This window comes from Columba livia, chromosome 8, assembly GCF_036013475.1.
Source record: "Columba livia isolate bColLiv1 breed racing homer chromosome 8, bColLiv1.pat.W.v2, whole genome shotgun sequence".
Lineage (NCBI taxonomy): Eukaryota > Metazoa > Chordata > Aves > Columbiformes > Columbidae > Columba > Columba livia.
The window spans coordinates 30,807,407-30,824,730 of NC_088609.1; the positions used below are offsets into that span (position 1 = coordinate 30,807,407).

General features: G+C 43.9%; 1 protein-coding gene across 3 annotated transcripts in view; it reads left to right on the forward strand.

Annotated features, from left to right (window-relative positions):
* Positions 1 to 17,324, forward strand: part of C8H1orf21 (chromosome 8 C1orf21 homolog) — a 111,729-nt gene that overhangs the window by 38,610 nt on the left and 55,795 nt on the right. For all 3 annotated transcript variants that reach the window (XM_065071340.1, XM_021293014.2, XM_065071343.1), the window contains exon 2: positions 7,974 to 8,179. In XM_065071340.1, coding sequence (XP_064927412.1) covers positions 8,086 to 8,179 — 94 coding nt within the window. In that variant the 5' untranslated portion in view covers positions 7,974 to 8,085. The remainder of the gene's footprint in view (positions 1 to 7,973; positions 8,180 to 17,324) is intronic.

Genomic DNA, 17,324 nt, shown 5'->3' on the forward strand with positions numbered 1-17,324 from the left:
TCAGCTGGGTGGGAAAATGCGACCACAACAGATTGTACGTGCTGCTCTTACGTCTCCTCTCTCGCTGGTGTTTTTCCAGCTGCCTGTTCAGTCGGAGGTTTCTGAAGCTCTCCTGGTCTTAAACACAACCTGCAGCCCTCCCGGTTCGGGTTTTGGGGGGAAAACCTGCATGATAGGGTATGGTATCAGACAGGATAGGGCGTAGGGCTCTGGGGTCAAACCACACCAATGCAAATGTACGACTGCTGTGGCTTTCTGCACCAAAAACCCCATTTTCTCCTCCTCGATCCCTGAGGATTAACCCTGCTAAGCAGGAGGGAGAAGGCAGTTAGGAAACATCCCAACTGCATGAAAAATATCCCCGATAGAAATGCTGAACTTGTACAACTGTTCACAAAAAAGCTACGGGTGAAATGAGCCACTTCGTTAGCTTTTAGCATTGATTTTAACTGATGATTTTTGGCTCGGTTGTCGCTGTCGTTTCAGCCATGCATGGGGCTGGGATTGCTCCTCCTGTGGTTTTGAGCAACATCTCTGCACTTATTCTATTGTTTAAGTGTTAGTGGGTTAATGAAGGAAGATTTCATCTTTCTCTAGCTCATCTCCAAAATAAGGAGGCCCCTTTACATTGTTTTGTGCTTTAATTGCACAGAAACAGCAGAGGTACATATGGCAAATGTTTCCTTGCTGACACATTAGCAGCGGGTCCCTGGCATCTCACCTCCTTGGCTTCTGCGTAGCTGAGTTGTTTTGTTTTAATTTCAACCTAAGTGGCACACGAACTAGCTCCTGTCACAGCTTTTTGGATGAAAAATGACTTGGAAGTGACCCTGGGGGCTCTGGATTGCTGCAGGGACATCCAGCAGCCCCTTCCTGACCGCTCCTGCTTCCCCTTCCCTCTGCCAGGATGAATTTGGTCAAAATTGCTGCTTGGCCAAACTTGTGGGGAGCAAGGAGAGGTCTCCAGGTGAAAGCTGGAGGTGATAGTTTGGGGACATGGATTCATTATTGTTGTATTTGCAGCTTGACGGGGAGGGGGAAGGGGGGCGTATGGTGGGCTCTGTAATTTCATTTTTGTACATTTTTGTGTGTTTTTTCAGTCAACCAATTGGAGAGCTTTTTATTGTCAACCTGTTAGGATAGATCGGTGGGTCTAAAGTGGGATGAGACCCTGAAAATATAAAATTACAGATCACAGAATCCCAGAATGTCAGGGGTTGGAAAGGACCTGGAAAGCCCATCCAGTGCAATCCCCCCATGGAGCAGGAACACCCAGATGAGGTTACACAGGAAGGTGTCCAGGCGGGTTGGAATGTCTGCACAGAAGGAGACTCCACAACCTCCCTGGGCAGCCTGGGCCAGGCTCTGCCACCCTCACCAGGAACAAGTTTTTCTCAAATTTAAGTGGAACCTCCTGTGTTCCAGTTTGCACCCATTACCCCTTGTCCTCTCATTGGTTGTCACCGAGAAGAGCCTGGCTCCATCCTCCTGACACTCCCCCTTTATCTATCTGTAAACATGAATGAGTCACCCCTCAGTCTCCTCTTGTCCAGCTCCAGAGCCCCAGCTCCCTCAGCCTTTCCTCACACGGGAGATGCTCCACTCCCTTCAGCATCTTGGTGGCTGCGCTGGACTCTCTCCAGCAGTTCCCTGTCCTGCTGGAACTGAGCGGCCACAACTGGACACAATATTCCAGGTGTGGTCTCACCAGGGCAGAGTAGAGGGGCAGGAGAACCTCTCTCAAACCTCTTCACGTTTTTAGGAAAGACTTGTTGGGGAAAGGGGCAGTCGTAAAAAAGAATGGAGGTCAAAGTCAGTGTTTCCATCTGGAGGAACATCCCCTGTCACTGGTGGAAAGAGAGCAGGAGGGATTTAGGAGAATGAAGCTGTTCTTTTGGAGTGTGGTTATTATCTCTGAAGGTTTTCCTCCAAAGCAAATGCGTTTGTTGATGGCGTTGCTACAGGTATAATTTTATTTCAATCTTAATTTTAAAATTTTATTTTAATCTAATTCTGAATGATGGAGTTGATTGGCTAGGTGCAATGGTTGCATCTTTAAATTATTTTTAGTAAGGCAAAGCAAGGGGAATTGGTTCTCAAAAGGGGGATGATTCTCAGACATGTACAAAACATTGTATAAATCACTGTTCCTGTACCTCAGGGCTTTTTGCTGTGTCTTGCTCAGTAAACCATATCTTGGTCTTAAACCATGAGGACAGAAATAAAATTAAATAGGAGAGGTTATTTTTGGCTTGGTTCATACTTTAGAGGTACTTGGGCACCCCACCCGTTACAGTAAGTTCTGGAGGTTATGCTTAGGTATACAAAAAGGCCTGTACTAAGGCGAGTTTAACTTGGCTTTGCAGCTGTGCTGTCCGTTATCACCCCAGTTTGCTGAACGGGTGCCATCACCAGCGCCACCTTTCCAAAATCCCTTTGGAAATAAATCCCAAACCAATCTTTCTTCTGTGCAATTTGAGTTTTAGGGAGTGACCTCAAGCCGCCTAAAGTCAGTGGAAAGGGTCTCGTTGCCTTTCATCGTGTCCCTCATGCTGGTTTCTGTTGGGTTTTCACTTATCCAGTTCTACCTATGACCCAGAAGAGAAGTTTTATGTATATATTGAGTAATGGGCAGAGATACTTCAGTGACCCACCAGCTTGGAAACGTGTTCAATACACACATCTGAATATTTTGTGTGTGCTGTGGAAATCCCTACTGCAGTTCTATAATGTCCTTGCAACAGCTACAGCCATCCCTTGTATCGAAGCAGGAGATATTTAAGGTCTTCTCAGCTTATTGTCATGTAATCTTATTTTTAATGAAAAGTGCATGTTTTTTCTTTTCCGCCAAGGGAAAGTACGTAGGATAAATGTCCTGATTCTTTGGAAATTCTGGTTGAATAGCACCACCTGCTATGGTAAAGAGAAGCTGGGGCAACCAACGCTCCTGGTTTGAAGGAGGCTGTGCAGGTTGAATATGTAAATATATTGCATGAAAACTTTGCTTTCTCACCAGAAACATACCATGTCTAGTGTGTTTTTCCCAGCCTTCTAAAGTCTTGTCTGTCTTCAATATTTTGTCTATTAATTCTCCTAGAAAGAGGGGAAAAAAAAAAATAATAAAAAAAAAATATATATATATGCTAGAACTGCTTTCTGTAATGGTGGTGGTAATTTTTCTATCACTACTTATGTTTGAGTTTAAAAAAAATAATTAGTTTTATTTGGAAACGGCAAAAATTACAGGCCCTGTGACTTATGTATCTTGCTCCAGTGTTGCTGGGCTTTTCACTCTGGTGTTACTTAAGCTCCAGCCTATGTGGATGAAGAAGAAAGTCGCGATGTGATTCCCCTTCCCTTCTTCATTTGTATTTTACTGTGTGATGTGTGAAATCTCTTCCCAGGTGCTCACTGGTGGTATTTCTCCTTATGAGAACACATTCCCTACAAGTCTTGCCTTGCTTTTAAGAGCTGTTTTATTTGGAAATCACTTGCTGCTCGAATACATCAAAAACCACGTATTGGATCAGCAGAAATGCTGATTGCAAACAAAAGGGAAGAAAATAAGAGGCTAATTTTGCTGATAAAAAAAGGTAAGATAAGCCTCAGCAGAGCAAAGTCTGTCCTGTAACAACCAATAACCTGATGATATATATTAGGAGCATTAATTCAAACCAGGCCCTCCCTGCTGGGAAAAACAGGTAGATGAATTGCTGTGGTTTTTCTGTCAGGTCTCTTTAGCTGTCAAATTGCAACATTCTTGTTTGCTCTTTGTAAAGTGATGGCTTAAAATATGATCTTTTCTGAGCACGGCTTTCCTAGAGGGGATAGAGGCAGTCCCGCCATCCGACTGGGCAACTGGGCTGGTTCAGTTTCACAGAATCACAGAATGATGGTGTATTTTTATTTTTAGGTATTTTTTAGCCTGAGTAAGATGCTAGTAAATGTTTTTCGTTGTGTTTCCTTATGCGTTATTGATTTTAGAGCAGCACCGCGGTCATTTTTCTCCCTTTCAGGCGGTCGCTGCCGCCTTGGCCTAGCAGGCCGGAGCAGTGCGGCTCCAGTAGGACGCTGAAATGTGGGCAGAAACACACAAATTTTGCATCGCAAAGACAAACAAGGGGAGAAAACGCTCAATTTCATGGCTATCGGTACCAAGAGACGGGAGCATCTTCTGCCTGTGGGTTCAAAGCATCACCCCTCACTTTGATTTGCCTATTTTCCCCCCGCTTCTGCCACTGCAAAGTATTTACCCCAGAGCGTTTGCAGCCCTCATTGTGCCGTAACTTCGCCCTGGTCATTTAGCAAATCATTGGCTTAATATTCATTATAACTATGCTCTTCACCAGCAGCGCCGGTTCGAATAAGTCGAAGAAGGAGAAAAAGAACTTATATGATTTTTTTTTTTTAAGTATATTTTTCCTGTCCTCCTTGGTGCGCTTCAGAGGTTAAAAACTCCATCTTTTTGGCTCAAAAATGCCAAAAGGCATTTTTTCTGGCAGAAGTGGTGGTGGGTGGCTGAGCAACAGGGACCCCCAGGTGCTGATTTCCATTGACGCTCATGGGGGGCAAATTCAGCTTTTCAATTTTTCTTTCTTCTTTTTTTTGGGGGGTGAAAAAATAAAATGGAAATCAAACAGTCCTATTCCTTCTAAGATACAAGTATAGTGAATAGCACTAAATTAGATACTTGGGTTGTGCTTGGACTAGGTTGTATTATAGGAAAAAAACAGTCTGTTTTTCCTGTCTGTCAGGCTCTTCTCGGTGACAACCAGTGATAGGACAAGGGGCAATGGGTGCAAACTGGAACACAGGAGGTTCCACTTAAATGTGAGAAGAAACTTGTTCCTGGTGAGGGTGGCAGAGCCTGGCCCAGGCTGCCCAGGGGGGTTGTGGAGTCTCCTTCTGTGCAGACATTCCAACCCGCCTGGACACCTTCCTGTGTAACCTCATCTGGGTGTTCCTGCTCCATGGGGGGATTGCACTGGATGAGCTTTCCAGGGCCCTTCCAGTCCCCAACATTCTGTGAATCTGTGATTTGTAGTTGAAGGTTTTTGTTTTCATGGTTGCACCAAGCTCGTTGCTTTGATCTCTTGAGCTTTGTGAAATTTTAACCTAATTTCCCTGTGTGGTCAACACAGAAGGAAACTTTTAGATGTGTCTGCAGGCTGAGGAAGATGAAAGGTTGGTTATCTCAGTGCAATAAAGCTGGGAACAAATACACCTGTGGTAATAGAAGAATTAACCAACATTTATTGTAAAAGAGTGGAGATCCTCCGTTTGCTGTGAAGTGTTTGGTTTTTGGCTGCGGAAGCAAAATGTGTTTTGTCAAGGATGCTCCTTGGATGTGACTGTCAGAAATAAGAGGTGAGGGGATGACGGGCGGATTAATGAAGCGTTGAAAGAGCCGGTGAAAGAAAAAGCACAATATAGGCACACCTCAAAAAGAAAAACTTAAGTTTCCCAAGAGCAATTTCTATTCTAATTTGAGCTCCCCTTTTTTTGAGCTTAGAAGAAACTTGGGGTACAAAGTACAGCATCTGAGAGCATCTGTAGTCTTCTGACCTGCACATAAAATGATAATCTTAAGCCTGCTGCATTTAATTTGGGGGTGATATAGACACTTTTGATCTGCTGGAGAGATTTTTCTCACCAGCGTTTTGCAGATGGGAGCCTGCAAATTGCCTCTGAGATCTCGATAATTAATGGTGGTGGGTGGTGAACACGAACTGCAAATGGTTTGAGGCTTTTCTTTTTTATTTTTTTTGTTTTAATTATTATTATTTTTGGCTTCTAAAAATCTGTATGCCCCCAAAACCCTCAGGAAGACAAAAGGGAAAATTGTATTTGTGGAAAAGTGGGGGAGGAGGCGTAACAGATGCTGTTATTTTGCTGCTGTTCGGAGGGCTGCGTTTCGCATCCCCAAATCTCTGCCGGTACCCGAACCTTTGGTCCTCGGGCAGGACGGTGCAAGGCTGGGGCACATCACAGGGTTGCCTATCTCTGATTTTGTCACTCATTAAATTAATGCTGCTTTTCTCCCACTTTTTTAAAAATCTGTTTTAAATCCTCTGCTAATTCTGGGCAGTGCTGGTACCCATATCGAAGTGTCACCCATCTCACCGCACTATATTTACAGCACTCCAAGAAACATGCCGGAAAATGTGTGTTGGACTTACCTTGGAGGTCATTTTGGAGTCGCTTTCTCAGCCCAGTTTATTGGCAGCAGGAGGAATTGCCTCCATAACGCAAGAATTTGTTGTGTAGCTGATTCAGGTACCGCTGTGATTACTGTTCTTTAATGTAAAAAGTGGAGCTTCCAGTCCTGTATTCCCATTTTTTTCCTTTAATCACAGTGTGCCTTCGAACATGACCATATTTTTAGTAAGGCTGGCGTGTGCTACCAAGATACAGTTTTCCTTCCCAAAGAGCTTTATCCTTCTGCATTCACGTTCTGCATCTCTTTGCTTCCAATTGCTTCTGGGTGATGGGACCATCACCCTCCTGGGTGCTAACCAACGATTAAGTATTTTGCAACTTGTTTTGCTGCATGTTGGCTGTGTATAAGGCCTCGCAAATAAGAAAAAATAAATCCTTTCCCCAAAACCAACCCACTGCTACGTTATGAAAAGCATTTGGTTTTTATTACTAAGCGGCTGTTTGCCTTTTGTTAAATGGTCCCTGCTGAGAGACAGAAAAAGAAAGAGGAAAAAATAGCTGAATGTGGCAGTGGCGTAATTCATTCAACAGGTACTTGTGTGGGTGCAGTTTGGCTGTTCTGGGACAGAGGTGCAGGGTTTGTGGTTTGCAGTGATTTCCCCATGTCCCGCCTTCACACCTCCTTGTCTTTTTTGGGGTGACACTGGGTCTCCCCTTGCTCTTTTCCGTGTGCTTTTCTCTGGGATGATAGAACTGCTTATATTTTAAATCAGAAATGAAAAATGCTGTTTGCAGGCTCCGCTTACCTTGAACCTCCTGCTTTTATTTGAAATCTGAAACTGGGAATCTGGAGCCAAAAACCTGATTATTTTTTCCCCTTTCATTTCAGCTGGTCTATTAAAATCTATTGTCTTTAAGCAAATTTGCATCCTCTAAGAAAATCAACGCCCGTGTTTCTTTTCCAGCCCACTTAGCAGTTCCTTTTCCCAGTCTGCTGTTATTCCTCCATTGGATTAAAATGGTTTGAAGAACAGCCTTGGCGGTTGCTTGAGGAAGCAGAAAGCTCCCCTAGCTTAATGCTGAATTTTGCTGCAAAACCTAGATTGGGGAATATACAGAACATCAAGAAAAAGGAACATGGATGTGTGAATGGGAGAGCTGGCTGCTTAGAACAGGGATTGAGTGTATAGATGTTGTACGCTTTGAGTGAAACGCCCTCGATAAATGGAGAAAAACACTTTTCTGTGCAGAGGAAGATGGAAGGTGGGAGCTGGTCTTCCCCCTGTTGTTTTACATGACATCTGGATTATTCAGGGAGTCTTATTCCATCTTAAAATGGAGATAGTTGCCGTAATACAGCTGGCTATTGCATTTCACATCTATTAATATAAGATCTTTAATTGATTTAGGGGGAGTATTTTGTCTGAACACTTGCAATTAGCAGCTCTTAATCACTAAAGCACTTTGTAAGAAATCTGGCTTGATAGGTAGATTGGTAGAAGGAAAAGGAGGAGCAGATAATTGCTGGTTTATTTCCTTCCCCCAAAAACCCCTGTGTTCTGTGGGAATGGCTGGATGGGTGGGAAAAGTATCTGTGCTGTGCTGCTTTCTGCAAGCCAGGGATTAAAGAATAGGATGAGTCTACCTGTATCATGATCTACCTATATCAGATGTTTGTTGAGTATGGTTTTAACCACCTAAGATGATGGAGACGGCCTGTGCTCTTGTACTTCATAAACTCTATTATTTGTCTTCTTGGAGGTTTAGAAGGTACTTTTTGTTCACTGTTTTTCTCTCTCTTTTCCCATCTTTAGGTGAAAGGGTCTTGGCAACTGGGCGAGAAGGTGGATTATTTTTCGAACGATGAGCATGCGCCTCTAGAGATGATTTGTGGTTGGGTCCAGCTGGAGCTGTCTGAATGAAGCTATGGGCTGTGCCTCCGCCAAGCATGTTTCTACTGTTCAAAACGAAGAGGAAACTCAGAAGGGGAAAAACTATCAGAACGGAGATGTGTTTGGTGGTAAGTGTTGCCCAATTGCATCCTTCTCCCAGCATCGTGGATGTTCTGGGAGGTATGTTTAGGAACCTTATTCTTTCGCAAAGTATAAGGGAAAATTGATGTTAAAATCACACTGATAGTGCAGTTGGCCCCTCTAAGGGACAGGACAGTGACAGCAGAAACAGGGGTTGGGGTGAAATGCTTAGTGGAAAATGAACATTTGAAGTGATGTACAGTGGCTTTAAGTCTGCACATCCTGGAACAGTTCAGAGACAACGAGTTGCACAACCCCTTCGTAGTTATCTATGTGTCTCTGTAATGTATTTGTCATTAGGTACCAAAATAATTGATTCATTTCCTAAAAATAAGAAGAACAATTCCTCAATACTGCTGTCCTGTAAAGCAATAAAACATCAGTTCTGAAGTCCTGTAGCAAGCAGGGTTTGGAGAAAAACTACAAATAACCCTTCTGCGAGGGATTCAGTGGTGCTGGGAAGCTCTGAACGTGGGATGGAAACATCTGCTTCACTGAGTGGGAAGACTGGTCAGTGATCCAGGTATTTCCACTTGTGCATCAGGAAGGTTGTGTCAGAGAAAACGTTTAGTCACATTCATGATTTTTCTTTGTTTTCTTTCCCTCCACCAGCCCAGATTCTGTTAGTGTAAGCTGGGTATTTTTTAGATAGTGATGTAAATGATCTACGTAATAATTCAGTTTCTAAAATGTTAGGAATTCTTTGGAAAGCTGTTCAGAAGTGAGATCTGCCCAGATATCTGTCTGAAAGTCAGCTCTGAATAAGCTTACTTGGCACTGTTCTTCTTAAAATAGGTGCATTGCTACCAAGTACGCCAAACTTCCCTTCTCTACTGGTTTTTATAGCAGTTCATTGTGTAGAAGTGGGAATGACACATCTAGCAGCAAAAAATATCTCCCTTTGATTTCAAAAGCAATGATATTTCCCTTTTTCAACCCTTGTGGGGGCTAGCTTGCTCCCAACGATGGATCCCAAAGAAAAAACACCTGGAGGCATAATCCAAAGAGAAAGTAGCGGTTCAGTGCGATTCAGGCATAAATGATGGATTGTTTTTCCATGCGTGCAGCTTCACTGAGGGATGCCAGGTTTGGAGTTGTGAGTTCAGAACGTTGCTGTTATTTAAAACACGCTTCAAGTGCTGTCACGAACATAAACCTCTATTAGTTTCTCAAAGAAACTTGAGTTGATATTTTAGCTGATATTTAGTGAGGGAGCAATTTTGGCAATGTGTCTATTTTTTTTTAATTTGACTGCGTGCCGCAGGCTAAAGGTCATAATTTTAATGACGACAAACCTAGAGTAATTTCTGGAGTCAGACGATCAAGAAGATCTCAGGGATTTGAAAAGGCTCCCACTTTATGGAGCTGGCCTGGTGTCAGCAGTGTCATTTAGCTATTCTGGGATCCATTTGAGGGCCGTTAATCATTCCCTGTTTTGCAGATCCCTATCAATAGCAGAAATGCTACCTGCTGTTAACCATTTTCTGGCACGTACTTTAGTTTAGGAACGCCGTTTGTCATCGCCGAAGAACCAGTTCAATGACTGATCCTTTTTTTAGCAAAGAGTTGGAGTCTGTGACTTAACCGACTTGTTAAAAGGTGGCTAGAAGGAGCACAAGAAACGTTTTTCTTCCCTTGCTGCTGAGGCTCAGGCTCCAAATGAGGAATCAGGTGCATGAGAAAGGGGAGCTGGAGTGTACCTGGTTTTACTGCTGCCCTTTTGGGATTTATAAGTGATGAAGAGGATGCTTAGATGCCCAGAAGCAGGAAGCCACGTGTCCAGTGCTTTGCATAGTTCCTGAATATAATTTTTCAAAATTAAAAAAAAAATTATATATATACCTTAATATCACATATATTGTCCTGTCAATTTAAACAGACCATCTCAGCCAGGATGACAAATGTCAGCAGAATAAGTTCCCAGAGATAGAGGAGGAACCACAGAGTTAACAAAGGTTAAAAAATCACCTTTCATCCTGTGTTCCCCTGTCCAGTTCCAGGTGCCAAGAGCTGCTCAATGTCTCTTTGCTTATTGCTGGGGATGGACAGGGGTGAGACCACATCTGGAATATTGTGTCCAGTTGTGGCCCCTCAGTTCCAGAAGGACAGGGAACTGCTGGAGAGGGTCCAGCATAGGGCAACGAAGATGATTAAGGGAGTGGAGCACCTCCCTTATGAGGAAAGGCTGAGGGAGCTGGGGCTCTTTAGTTTGGAGAAGAGGAGACTAAGGGGGAACCTTATTAATGTTTATAAATATATAAAGGGTGAGTGCCATGAGGATGGAGCCAGGCTCTTCTCGGTGGCAAACAATGATAGGACAAGGGGTAATGGGATCAAGCTGGAACACAAGAGGTTCCGCTTAAATTTGAGAAGAAACTTCTTCTCAGTGAGGGTGGCAGACACTGGCCCAGGCTGCCCAGGGAGGTTGTGGAGTCTCCTTCCCTGGAGACATTCAAAACCCGCCTGGACATGTTCCTGTGTGACCTCACCTGGGCGTTCCTGCTCCAGCAGGGGGATTGGACTGGATGATCTTTTGAGGTCCCTTCCAATCCCAAACATACTGTGATACTGTGATACTGTGTCTCATCCAGCCAGTGGCCAAGAGCAGAGCATCTCAGCAGCCTGTAGAGACTGAAAATGAGCTGCGGAATGCAAATGAGCTGGGCAGGGCAAGGGCACAGGAGCAAGAAGGTAATGGAAAGGGAATTAAGAGGCAGTCACTAAAAGAAGTCGTTTTGGGGAAGGAGGCAGCAAACTAAAAGAAATGGAGATGACATGTGGGGTTGGAAGGTGGCTGATGTAATGACAGCACTGATAACATCCTGAGAATATTAGTATCTGTAAATAAAGATGTTAATAGATGATGAACGCTTGCAGCATTCACATCTGGGGACTAACCTGACGTGCAGAACAAGCAGGTACAAGCTTCGTGGTCGTAGTAGCCCAGATTGCCTTAGATGTCTCACAAGTGGAGAAAATCCTGAAGGATTTGGAACAGCAGTGACAGAAATAAAGGAAAATAGCGCAGTGCTGGTGCTGCCTTCCCTGGGCAGCCGGTGTGATTTGAAAGACATGCTGTACAGAACATCTCCCCTCGCTGTTTGCCCAGCGCCTGAGATGAACATCATTCTCCACCTTCTTCCTTGAACATCATCCCCAGACAAGTTGCAGGCAGGAAGAGTCAGCAGTAAGGATTGCACTATTATACTTTCCATCTTGCTTTTGCTTTAAATAAGTCATTTTGAGTGACGGGATGTATGAAAATACTTTATTTAGTTCTGGCCAATTTTGCTCCTACCTTTCCCTTAGGCTGCTGGGGTTTTCTTTTTGCCACTTAGGGATTTTTATCATGGGTGGTCGAAAGCGTTCACCACATAGCTGACAAACCTTTTGCTTTCTGCCTTTTCCCACAAATAAGTGCAGTTGTTCACGTGATTTTCTGTGAGCTCCATCTTCCATCTTTCCTGTTTTGCTCCACTGTTATAATTGCAAGTGGAGCTACTGCGGGATGAACTTAGATGGTCATAGTGAGTGTTGCAGTTATTTTGCAGCTGGACAATAAGAACTGGTGCCAGAACTCCTCTGCCCCAGCTCTGCTGTCCAGGGTGAGTCAAGATGGAAGGTCCAGAGGGCAGAGAAGAAGGGGCTTGGTCATAACCTGGCGTCTAAGTTTCCCACTTCTAAATGATAGACAAGAGCTGTAACTATATGAGGGTGTTTGCTGTGGAGAGAAGAACCCATCTGGTTGTTGTTAAACATGGATTCTTGCTGTGAAGAATCACAGAATCCCAGAATGTCAGGGATTGGAAGGGGCTTGGAAAGCTCATGCAGTGCAATCCCCCCATGGAGCAGGAACACCCAGATGAGGTTACACAGGAAGGTGTCCAGGCGGGTTGGAATGTCTGCACAGAAGGAGACTCCACAACCTCCCTGGGCAGCCTGGGCCAGGCTCTGACACCCTCACCGGGAGCAAGTTTCTTCCAATCTTTAAGTGGAACCTCCTGTGTTCCAGTTTGAACCCATTACCCCTTGTCCTATCATTGGTCGTCACTGAGAAGAGCCTGGCTCCATCCTCCTGACAGTCCCCCTTTATCTATCTGTAAACATGAATGAGTCCCCCCTCAGTCTCCTCTTGTCCAGCTCCAGAGCCCCAGCTCCCTCAGCCTTTCCTCACACGGGAGATGCTCCACTCCCTTCAGCATCTTGGTGGCTGCGCTGGACTCTCTCCAGCAGTTCCCTGTCCTGCTGGAACTGAGGGGCCACAACTGGACACAATATTCCAGGTGTGGTCTCCCCAGGGCAGAGCAGAGGGGCAGGAGAACCTCTCTGACCTACTGACCACCCCTTTCTAACCCACCCCAGGTACCATTGGCCTTCCTGGCCACAAGGGCCCAGTGCTGGCTCATGGTCACCCTGCTGTCCCCAGGACCCCCAGGTCCCTTTCCCCTACACTGCTCTCCAACAGATCATTCCCCAACTTAGACTGGAAATAGTGTCTGCTGGACATGGAGTTGAGGCAGGGAAACACCCTTCATTGTCTGGACTGAAGAAGACATGAAGGAGGTCTGCCCTCTGCCTTTTTGTTGTCTCGCATGCCACAAGCCTTACTCTTGTTTTATCGTAGAATCATTTTGGTTGGAAGAGACCCTCAAGATCATCGAATCCAACCGTTTTGCGGCCCTCCCTCCCAGCCTGCAGAGGGTGGCCTGTCTAGAAGGCCACTTAACATGTCCAAAGCTTTCTTCAGGGGCTGTCTTCAGGGTTTAGCCACCCTGCTTTAGAAGAGAAATAGATTTATTTTTTTTTTCCTTTTACAAGTCACTGCAGGTTAATGTTGTGCTCCAGTGCTTTATTTCTTCCCCAGCTTTTAACCTTCTTTTCAGTTGAGCAGACACATTGAGCCAGGTGTTTGCTGGCAATTTGAAACTCTAGCATTTAAAACAGAGAAACCCACTGTGAAACTCATGAATTCTGTAAGAACAGATTCTGGTTGACCTAGAACAAAACAGAAAAATTTCCATCTTATCCTGAGCTGTAGAAGGCACACTGCATTTTGCTGCAATGTATATTTAAATAATTGAGTTAGCAGGCCTATCAAAGGAGATGTTCTAGAGAAGATTGAGTATAACATGATTATTATGTCTTGTTGGTCTCTAATGACTTAAAAATCCCTCTAATAAGTATAGTAACAATAAATCTTCATTTATTCATCATTCCACTTCAAAGCTGATTTCCAGGGCAATACATAAGAACTATAATAATGTAAATGCCAATGAAGAACAGAATACCATGACAGAGCCTGTTGTTGACTTCAGCATATATTTATATAATATAACATCTCTTGGAGATTAATTTTATTTAAAAAAATCATGAGATGTTCATTTAGGGAGGAGGTTATTGACGTAATTTTTTGTGTAAGAAAATAACCGGTGATGTGATTTGTTGTGTGGGAAAAAAATAGATTTTAGAATCTGTTTGTTAATCTGAGAGGATAATCCAGATATTTATATGGAGCTCTTGGGTGCTTTGCAAAATTAAGTGTAAACGTGGCAGGTAAGAATCTTCTGGCAAATTGGGAATATCCATGCTGTGGTTGCCAGATAGGATTTCAGTTATTAACAGCAGCTCTAACTGCTAAACTAGTCTAAAGAAAGCTGAACACCAAGGCTTGGTTTAGAGATGGGCAGCACGGAGAAGGCGTGTGATGGATCTCAGGTTGCTCACGGGTGTGCACGCCCCCATCTCTGCCCTTCCTCACTCGCCTTTCTCTGCAGTTTTTCCCTGTGTTGATGCTTTTCCCCGAATCTTTTGACAATGCCCATGGTTGAAAAGCCAAGCGGGAAAGTGCGAGGGTTTAACTCGGGCACATGTGGATGTGTGGTGTGCCGCTCTGCAGGGTCAGGACAGCAGCCACCCAGCTCACAGGGAAATCTCCTTTTCCCCCCAAAAATGTTCAGTTTCCCCACCCAAAACAAATTGGTGCCATAACTGAGGGGGAAGGAGGTGGCTTTACTTGACGGCCTGTTCACCAATACCACCATTTAAAACCCCAAATCTTTTATCACATCATCATGAGTGTTCTCAATGTAGTGTTTTCTTTCTTCCTGCATGTTTTATGAGTTTATATTGCTCCTGCTAACCCCTGCCTCGTGACAGTCAAGTATTTCTTTCCTCATGTCTCCTCCACCTGTGTGTAGCTTGTTCTGCTGCCCAGGACAGCAGAGCTCTGACTTACCTGCATTTAAGTAAGTGCTAAAAGGTGCTAAAATGATTCAAGTTTTAAAAACATGTCCACGATATACAGGAAGAGAATGGCAAGGGGAATGTGGGACTATGACTTCCTAAATATGCGTCGTCTTCTCCAGAAATATTGGGCCCAAACCTTTGTAGAGATTACTTTGTTTTGAAGGCTCTTGATGTGATTGACAGGCCTAGAAGCACTATCTTAATCAAAACTTCAGGCTTAGGTTGTCTCTCAGGACTCTTTGAAATACCTGTGAGCCTGGCAAAAACTGTTCAGATGTCCTTAATTAATACAGGATCAGCTTTCCTAAAACTGCCTTGTTCCTGTGCTCCAAATTCTGCAGGTCATCTTCTGGCCTTTTACAGATCTGAATTTGGGAAGTTCTTAGAGAAAACTTGAAGTAAGATATATGAGAAGTGTTCTCGGTGAATAACACCTTCCTGTTACCTCTCCCTTTCCCCTTACTGTCAGAAAACCAAAACCACAAAAACACCACTAAAGTTGAGAATGAGAAATCCTTTCTTCTGGCCGTCTGAACTGAAGCTGTCTGCAAAGAAGTAGCTTAAGGAACGTAATTGCCGTCATGTTGGCCATGAATTCACGCCCTGATCACGGGGTCCCTGCAGCTCACTTTGCCTGGCAGCGTTTATTCTATTGATTCTGCTGATCAGCTGATTAGCACTCAGAGTAATTGCTCCAGCTCATTTGGCTGTCCTGACGTGCTTCTGCAATGTCAGACCTTATTCGTTTTGGGGACAGTAGTGATTATGCATCACTAGGACCAGCACCATGCAGTGTCCTAATACCCCGCTGGGTATTTTCAGACAAAAACCTTTTTAAAAGACATTTTTGGACATGAACAAATATCTCTGTTACAACCACCGGCACTTGTTCCATGCGGTGCTTAATCTGAACTCCATGGAGGTGAGTGGCACGTAGACACTTGGCCTCAGAGGTGCAAAGCTTTAAATATCCCCAGGAGTTTCAAAGGAGGAGATTTTCATTGCTTAAATTCACATTCCAGCTGAGCTCCCGCAAGAGTAGCTTTCACCTTATTCATGATTTCAGCAACTCGTGTTATGATACAAAGTAGATCTTGCTTCGGTGGTTGAAAGGTTAAGAAAAGCAAGCGAGTGTGTTGCTGCATGGGGTTGAGGTGCATATTAGTATGAGCATCTTCCAGAATTAAACTGGACTGGTTCTCCTCACTTCTTGTATTCGGCTGAAATGGTATTTTTTGAGTTTAACATCATCTTTATTTTTATCCATCTTGGTTTAGTGATAGCCTGCTTTCTTATCTGAGTAGACATGGCTTAGTCCTAGACGTGGGTTTCAGGAAGTGAGAGAGAAGAATAGAACCAAAACACGCTTCAGTGATACGTTCATGTGGGAAATGTAATAAAATCACATTTGTTATCTAGGTTTATGGTGTATTTGTGTAATTCTGAGAACACTCTTGGTAAGTCAATCATTTACTATTTTATTCCCATAAAGAAGCAAAAAAATCAAAACAAAACCAAAGCACACCCTCAGGTTTTCTCTAGTCAGGTGTTTGTGATCAATGTGTACAGTGTCTTCTACATGAATTAAAACTCTGTATTTTCACCTTCTGTGAATCGAAGTGGCTCGTCTTTATATTAATATCTCTCTTGGAAAAGGTAAGAAGAAGCTGTTCTGGGCTCTGGATTTGCTCAGAGAGCGGTAGCAGAACAAGCTCTTCGTGCACTTGCAAGGGGAGCAGTGCTGGCCTGGTGGTCCTTGCGGATGAGCTCCAAATCAATGGAAAGGTTCCTGTAGGCTCCTTCTAACACGCTTGGTTTTCGGCATCTGGTTTCACTGATCCAGCAGTGAAGAAAACTAGTTCAAAAGGGATGGTAGGGTAGCTGTTTAAACGCTTGGGTGTTGGAAAATTGCTTAGCTGTAAATCATTGTGGTGAAGTTGAGCAATAGTGGTTGAAGAGGTTCCTCAATCAGGTGTAGTAATCGCTGAACTCCACTGAATGGGTTCCCGTTCAGGGCGAATAAAAGAGCTTGTCCCACCCTGCAGTGCTGTACACATGAGGATGAATAACTTGTGTTTTGATAGCTCTCCGGAGTCTTATCAGGGCTGGGCAGGACGGAGCTGGCGATGGAACGTGGGCAGAGACACGTCCTGCTTCCCTCTCGCTGCCTTCGCATCTCACGCAGCAGCCACCGCCTCTTTCGTACTGTTGACCTTACAGCTACAGGAGCTTTTTGTTTGTTTTAAGTCAAAGTATAAAGAAAGAAGAAAACACCGACCCTTGGAAGCTGATCACACCAAGACAGGCCTGTGCTAGGGAGCAGATTGACCGAGCAGATGCACGGAAACAAATCGTTCTCGGTCACTGGCAGGGTGAGGTTGTGCATTTATATCCATCAAGTGGCTGATTTACCAGAACAAGCCTTCCCGTTCTTAGTCATGACTTCTCCTGGCAGGAAGCAAAAATGAGCAATAAAGAAAAATGGTCCATAGTTAGAGTTCTGTCTCCTATTATTTCAGTTCTTGCCTTTGAAAATATTCAGAAAGACCCTAAATAAGATTATTTTTCCCAAATGGATCTTTGCCATGTAACTATTGCCGAGTTTTTCTTCCTATGAGTAGAGAACAACTGAATAAATTTAGCAAAACAAATTCTTAATTTTGTTGCTGCTTTTTGAGATAACTGTATCAGATGACTAAGCTGGTATAGCAGTGTGCGACCCTTAGCTTAAAAAATAATCCCTGTAGCTTAAACCACCATTGTTATCTAGCCAGAAGATGTTAAAGTACCTTTCTTCTTTACAGCCCTTTTACCTTAGTATATGGTTTGACATCAAACATTTAACTTAACATCTTAGCTTTGGAACAGTTGAAAAGACATACAAAT